The 7,327-nt window shown below is 40.7% G+C and overlaps 1 protein-coding gene across 1 annotated transcript; it reads left to right on the plus strand.

Moving 5' to 3' along the window:
- Nucleotides 1-751: 751 nt before the first annotated feature.
- Nucleotides 752-2,092, plus strand: LOC109173368. The gene has a single exon (XM_019322602.1). The coding sequence runs from the start codon at nt 752-754 to the stop codon at nt 2,090-2,092; it is 1,341 nt and encodes a 446-aa protein (XP_019178147.1).
- The last annotated feature ends 5,235 nt before the right edge of the window (nt 2,093-7,327 follow it).

Below are 7,327 nucleotides of genomic sequence, written 5' to 3' on the forward strand. Positions count from 1 at the left end.
ACAATGAAAAGGACCAACACTTGGGACCCCTTCATGAGAATGATCTGGCGAAAAAACCTCCAATTCCTAGAGCTCATGTTCAAGAGAAATTTGGGCCCTGGATGATTGTGAAACACAAAGATCGAAGACCACCCAAGAAGTTCGAACCAAAGACTGTTCGAATGGACAACCAAAACCCACCAACTCCCCCAGCCGAAAATGATCAAACCATTTTCAATAATCCACTGTTTAATTCACGTTTTCCCCCTCTGCAGGACCTTGAGGACAATTACCAGAATGAGGATTAAGCCACAGTGCCCAAGACTAGCGTGAGGTTACACGGAGAATCCCCGACCACTCCGGTCCCTGGTTACAAATCACAAGAAAATACCAAGGTGCCCATGTCACCCTTAAAACGTCCTCTGCATATCCAAACTCGCCATGTTAGGAACACAAGAGCAAAAGGGGGCAAATCTGCTACCCCACGAAAGGCAGCTGCAGAGGAGGATCATATAGTGGTGAGAGGTTCATCCAAAGGGAGGACGGTAACATCAACCACTATGCATCATCGGCCTAAGAATCCTGGAATTCAGTCACCCACATTCCTTGGATCTCCAGTGTTGAACACCCCGGTCGATGAAGGAGTGACCTTCTTTGACTGCGATACTCCTAAAGAAACAACGATTGAGGATGGTGGTACTAACAGTCAACAAAATATGGCTATGACGCAGAACAGGCTCATTGGAGCCTCTTCCTCTTCTCTTGACTTATGATGAGTGTTCTCGTGTGGAACTGCCAAGGTGCAGCGTCACAACCGTTTCGCCGCACCCTTAAACAGTACCTCCGTGAGCACAAACTTGTCATCGCCTGTCTCCTGGAACCCAGGGTCTCCGGGAGCCATGCTAATGAAATTTGTTTTGACTTAGATTTTGATGAATGGTACAGAATTGAATGCTTTGGTTTTTCTGGAGGCATATGGGTATTATGGAAAAACACCATATCGGTTAAAATCCTACATACCCACCCCCAGTTTATGGTCTTGGAGGTCTCCGACCCCAGTGCTAATAATTGGAAGCTGTCAGTGGTTTATGGTAGCCCTGACTCCTCCCTTAGAAAAGAGTTATTTTCTTGCCTCTCACAGGACGAACTGAATTTGCAGGGAGCATGGCTTGTGGCTGGTGATTTCAATGCGGTTACATGTAAAGATGAAGTTTCAAGTGGATCTAATTTTTCCAGTTCTCGGTGCACGAGTTTCAAAGATTGGCTGGCCAAGGAGGGACTAATTGATCTTGGATACTCGGGAGCCAAATTCACTTGGTTTAGAGGCCTTAGCTCGCCATCTTTCAAAGCTGCTCGATTGGATCGTGCCATTTGCAGCGTGGACTGGAGACTACAGTTCCCGGATGCTGAAGTCGTTCATCTACCCATAGTCAGTTCGGATCACGCCCCGCTGCATATCCGTACCAGGCTATCGAAGCTTAGATCTCAACCTAAGAAATTCAGATACAATGCCATGTGGGCGACTCACCCTAATTTCCTACAATTTGTGGAGAAAAACTGGTCCAAGGAGCATGAGTTAGATCAGAACAAGGTTAACTTGGCAGCTAAATTTCAGGAGTGGAACAAGAACACCTTCGTGAACATTCATCACCGGAAGAAACAAGTGTTGGCTAGATTGGGAGGAGTTCAGCGCAATCTGGCCATTAATGGCAGGCCTGATCTCATCAAGCTTAACAAAAAAGTACGGAAGGAACTAGAGGAGATTTTGCTTCAAGAAGAACTATTGTGGTTCCAACGATCCCGAGAGAACTGGATCACATCCGGGGATCACAATACTAGGTTCTACCACGTTGCTACGATAGCAAAGAAGGCGGTCTCCAAAATCAATATGCTCAAGGATGAACAAGGGGTATGGTTGGAGGGTGACGACTTGATTAGAGATCACATTTTCAACCACTTTGTCAACCTATTTACTGAGGACAGCGATGCCCTGGCCACACCTAACACGAATGGCTCTTTTCCCCCGCTCCTAAAACTAGACTGGGATCTCGTAAACAGACCATTCTCGCCACTTGAAATCAAGCAAGCTCTATTTGACATGGATGCTTTCTAGGCTCCTGGGCCGGATGGTTACCATGCAAACTTCTATCAACAATCTTGGTCAGTGGTGGGAGAGAGTCTCACAAAGTTTGCGCTCAATTTCTTTGAAACCGGGCTACTGCCGGATGGTTGCAATGATACTTTAATCACCCTGATCCCCAAGATTCCAATCCTGGAAATAGTGAAACATCTGCGGCCCATTGGTCTATGCCATGACTACTCGGCTAAAAGGCATCATGCAAAAGCTAGTTGGACCCTTCCAATCTAGCCTCACTCCGGGCCGTTTAATCTCGGATAACGTGATTGCTTTCCAAGAAATTCTGCACTCAATGAGAAACAAAAAAGGGACTGGGGGCTGGATAATCGTTAAGGTCGATTTGGAGAAGGCCTACGACCGCCTTCGTTGGAGCTACATCCAAAACACACTTTTTGCTGCTGGATTTAGTGACTGCTGGGTGAGGAATATAATGAACTGCGTTACTTCATCCCGACTAGCCATATCTCTAAATGGGGACCATTCCGAATGGTTCAAGCCGTCCAGAGGCATCCGTCAAGGGGACCCAATGTCTCATCTTCTATTTGTCCTCTGCATAGAGCGTTTTAGCCAACTAGTCTGCCAGAAAGTGTCGACCATGGATGTGAAAGGAATACGCACAGCTAGAAACGGTCCAATAGCTTCACACATGATGTTCGCAGATGATCTAATTCTATTCGGAGAGGCTTCGGAACAGCAGGCCAGAGTTATCAAATCTTGTCTAGAACAGTTTTGCAACGAATCCGACCAGAAGGTAATCTATTTGAAGTCATCTATTTTGTTCTCAAAGAATACCAACCTTCATACACAGCAGGCAATCTCCAGTATTATGAACATACCTCCTTCGGATGATCTTGGAAAATATCTGGGGGTCCCGTCACTCAATGGCAGATTAAAAAAGGAAACATTTGAGGGGCTCGTAGAGAGTGTCCAAAACAAACTTTCAGGATGGCGAAGAAACACACTTTCTCTTGCAGGAAGACGTACGTTGGTTCAGTCAGTACTCTCAGCAATTCCCCTCTACACAATGCAGACCACCCCTCATCCCATCTGGCGTAATTCAAGCCTTGGAGAACGAAGCTTCCTATGGGGTGGGAAAGGCAAGGATAGGAAATGCAGCTTAGTGGCTTGGGATACAGTTACCAGAAGCAAGGATCAAGGGGGATTGGGTATTCGGGACCTTGGAGCTATGAACCTGGCTCTTCTCAGCAAGTTAGGATGGAGACTACAACTGGGAGATGATTGTCTATGGATAAATATTATGAAGGCTAAATACTCTGCTACTTGTGCTGATCCTACGACATGGGCCCCTAGATCTTCTTCATCAAACGCTTGGAGAGGGATAATAAAATCCATCCCTACCCATGTCAAAGGAACAAGAAAACTAGTTAGGAATGGCAGAAATTCCCTGTTTTGGCTCGATTTATGGTTGGGCCACTGCCCGCTCAATGACTTATTTACCGGAAATCTACCCCTGCCAGAACTTTACAAGAAGATATCGGACTATTGGGATGACCAATTGGGATGGAACTGGTCATCTCCCATTTCCTTACTGCTGCAAACCTCGAAGGACCAACTAGCTGCTGTCAAATTGCTCACTGGGCAGAACGACTTGCTTGGCTGGGGAAAGGAGAAGACCGAGAAATTCACGGTGGCATCGGCTTACTCTCTAATCACAAATAGCACGAGCAACAATGCCGACAGGGCCTGGGTGAACATCTGGAAACTCAAAGTTCCCAGCCGAATACATACCTTTCTCTGGCTAGCAAGGCACAATAGGATTATGTCCAACGAGAATAGAGCAAAGAGAGGCTTCACCGACTGCAATATGTGTGAAGTGTGCAATACAGAAGTTGAGACAACTGAGCACATCCTAAGATCATGTCCAGAAGCTAGAAGGATATGGAAACTCGCTTTGCCGAATATGGTCCAAAACCTTGGCAGCTCTACCTTCACAGAATGGCTGGATAAAGGCATAAGAGGATCGGCCAATCATCGGCATTACAACGATAGGGTACTATTTGCCTTAACACTATGGTGGCTTTGGAAATGGCGCAATGATAGAGTCTTCAATGGAAAGATTTCTAGGGATGGGCAGAAACTTTTCTGGCTTCATTCGCAGCTAGCTGAGATCAACAGAGCCTTTGAGAGCTCTAAGAATCCCGGAGCTGTCAACGGGCAGAGGTGTTGGAAACTAATAAGGTGGTCCAAGCCTCCGGAGGGGTGGATTAAGGTAAACATTGACGGGAGCTATGACCCTAACACAAACAAAGCTTGCTGCGGAGGCCTTGCTCGTAATGCCCACGGTGATTGGCTAAAAGGCTTCAGTTTTTACATAGGCAATTGCACTGCAGATATAGCAGAAGCTTGGGCTTTGTGGAAGGGCATCCAGCTGGCCAAATCTTTGTCTAAGAGCCATATTTGCTTTGAAAGTTATTCAAAAATACTAGTAGATGCAATCTGTCAGGGCACCACCTTAGGAAACATGATGGATAACATTTTGAATGCATGCAAGAACGAGCTTAGCAGTTTCACGGTATGGCAAATCACTTTTATCCCAAGATATGTCAATCAGGCTGCGGACTGGCTGGCCAAATCGCATTCTGGACGTAATCGGTTATCTCTGCTAGCTTCCCCTCCAGATGAGCTTCTTCAGATTTTGGAGTTTGACAAATTTGGGGTCCCTGTCTGGCGTCAAGAGGTAGTGTAAACTTTACTTTGTTTGGGTGTTCCCCTTCCTTCTGATCTTAAAAAAAAAAAAAAAAAAAAATCCATACCCAAATAAAATAAGAATTCTACTATTAGTAACCATTCTCATTCCAACCATGTTAAACACTTTTACCAAAATTCATTATCATTACCAAGTATTTGATACCCATTCTGATTTCAATTCCCATGTGCAAACCAAACACACCCTAAATTTTCTCACATTTGCTCCATGATCATTCCTTATGGCTGGGAAATTTGATTACATTGAGGGAATTAATGGGAAAAGAAAACAATTCCTATTTTGGAAATAAGTCCACTTTTTGATCCATAAATTTAATACAAAAATAAATTCATATCTTCTTTTAGGATATTAAAAATCAAGTGCCAGCTAGTATTTTATACTCCGTAATTTTTAATAAGAGTTTTTTGCACTTTTGGTCCCACGACTATAGTGGTATTGGCAGAATTGATCCACGACTTTTGGATCTTGTAATTTTAGTCCACGACTATTGATTTTTTTTGCAAAAATGGTCCTTCCGGCCACTTTTCCGTCAAAATTTCACCGGGAAAAAGAATTCTTCATTTTTAGCCGGGTTAAAATTGACATTTTACTTATCTCAAAAAATTAAAAGAAAAAAATTGATATTTGACTACATACAATATTATTGGGCTACATACTACTGCCCCAGGCGGCGGAGTTCCTGGAGCAAGCAGGCTGTCAGTAAGCGGCGGAGCGGCCGTGGCGTTTCCCAGGCTAGTTGGGTTATCTGGCAGCAGCATTGGAGGCGCTCAGCACGTCTGCCGGATCATCCGAAGATATCGGAAAAGTAAAATGTCAATTTTAACTCGGCTAAAAATGGAGATTTTTTTTTTCCGGTGAAATTTTGACGAAAAGTGGCCGGAAGGACCATTTTTGCAAAAAAATCAATAGTCGTGGACTAAAATTGCAAGGTTCAAAAGTCGTGGATCAATTCTGCCAATGCCACTATAGTCGTGGGACCAAAAGTGCAAAAAACTCTTTTTAATAATTATCTTCATTGTTGCGATTGAAATCACACACAGTATAATCCACCTTAGCACTACGCACTAAAATAAGTAAAGCATTTGATAGGGTCAACTGGGATTTCTTATTTGCTGTCACTAGTATTTGCCCCGTGCGATACACGGAATGAATTTGTTAAAATATTTTAATAATATTTGGATCGATATATAATTATATAAATTATTATATAATGAAATTGATGAATTGAGTTGGATTGATTGTATTTTCTAATGTTATCGTTGCTTGAATTCGATCAAATAATTACCCAAAATTAATAGTCAATGTGTAGATGTACGCATCAAGTGTCCAAAATTATTAATTTTCATATCGATTAATATTCTTTCCATCTCGGCTAAACCTTACAGGCCGTTTGGTTGGAGAGAATTTAAATTACATTCCCACTTAATTCTCACCTAATTTCAAATGCCATAAAATCCCTTAGTTTGGTTTGAAGGAATTGCAATTCCCCCATTTTCATGGAATTAAAATCCTATGTCCCCCTCTAGATTTTAATTCCTGAGATTTTAGGAAGAAAAAAAAAGCTAGTGATGAGACAAAATTACCCATCCCTTTTTTTAATCTAAAATTAACACCACAACAACAATGGACATTTTGGACTTTATACTACTTATTCCCTTTCAATTCCCATGTATACCAAACATTGGAATTGAAATTCCCAGTAATTCTATTCCTGTAAACCAAACACTGGAATTTAAATTCCCACTTTATTCTCAGTAATTCATCTCCCATGAAATTGAAATTCCTTTCCCACGTAATTCCCCTCACCCCCCCCCCCCAACCAAACGCCATGTTATATTTTCATCTCGTATTGCAAAACATTTTCCATCTTTAATTACAAAATTTTCCTTATAAATTGTGGATACTAAATGATTCTACTCCATTTTTAATTTTTAAATATATATCTTTACATGACTATATTTCGGTAACATATATATATATATATACAGATTTTTTTTTTTACATATTTCCAGTAACTTTATATTTTATGAAATATATAACCGAGATTAATATTCTTTCTATATATTGAGTCAGTTTGGAAATATTTTTCATTTTTAGCCAATTATTAATAGTCATTTCCTATTTCAATTGCCCTAAATTTTGTGTCATTTTTATTCTTAGTCAATTATTCTTTTTAATACATATTAATTAATTAGTTAATTATTAATAACAATTATATATATATATATATATATATATATATATATATATATATATATATATATATATATATTTCCACTAACTTTACATTTTATAAAATATATAACCGAGATTAATATTTCTTTCCATCTCGATTAAAAGTTGAGATGCAAACTTCATTTTACATTTTTATTAATACATTTTATACCAGTAATTTTTATATTTTAATAATTTATTAATATTCAAGTATTAATATTCATTTCCTTTTCTAATTCGTCTTATTCCATAAAAAATATATTTACAGT

The sequence above is a fragment of the Ipomoea nil genome, unplaced genomic scaffold (assembly GCF_001879475.1).
Source record: "Ipomoea nil cultivar Tokyo-kokei standard unplaced genomic scaffold, Asagao_1.1 scaffold0480, whole genome shotgun sequence".
NCBI lineage: Eukaryota > Viridiplantae > Streptophyta > Magnoliopsida > Solanales > Convolvulaceae > Ipomoea > Ipomoea nil.

What these genes read in the sequence shown, in the direction of transcription:
- LOC109173368 (XM_019322602.1), top strand. Translation starts at nt 752, where the DNA reads ATGAGTGTTCTCGTGTGGAACTGCCAAGGTGCAGCGTCACAACCGTTT.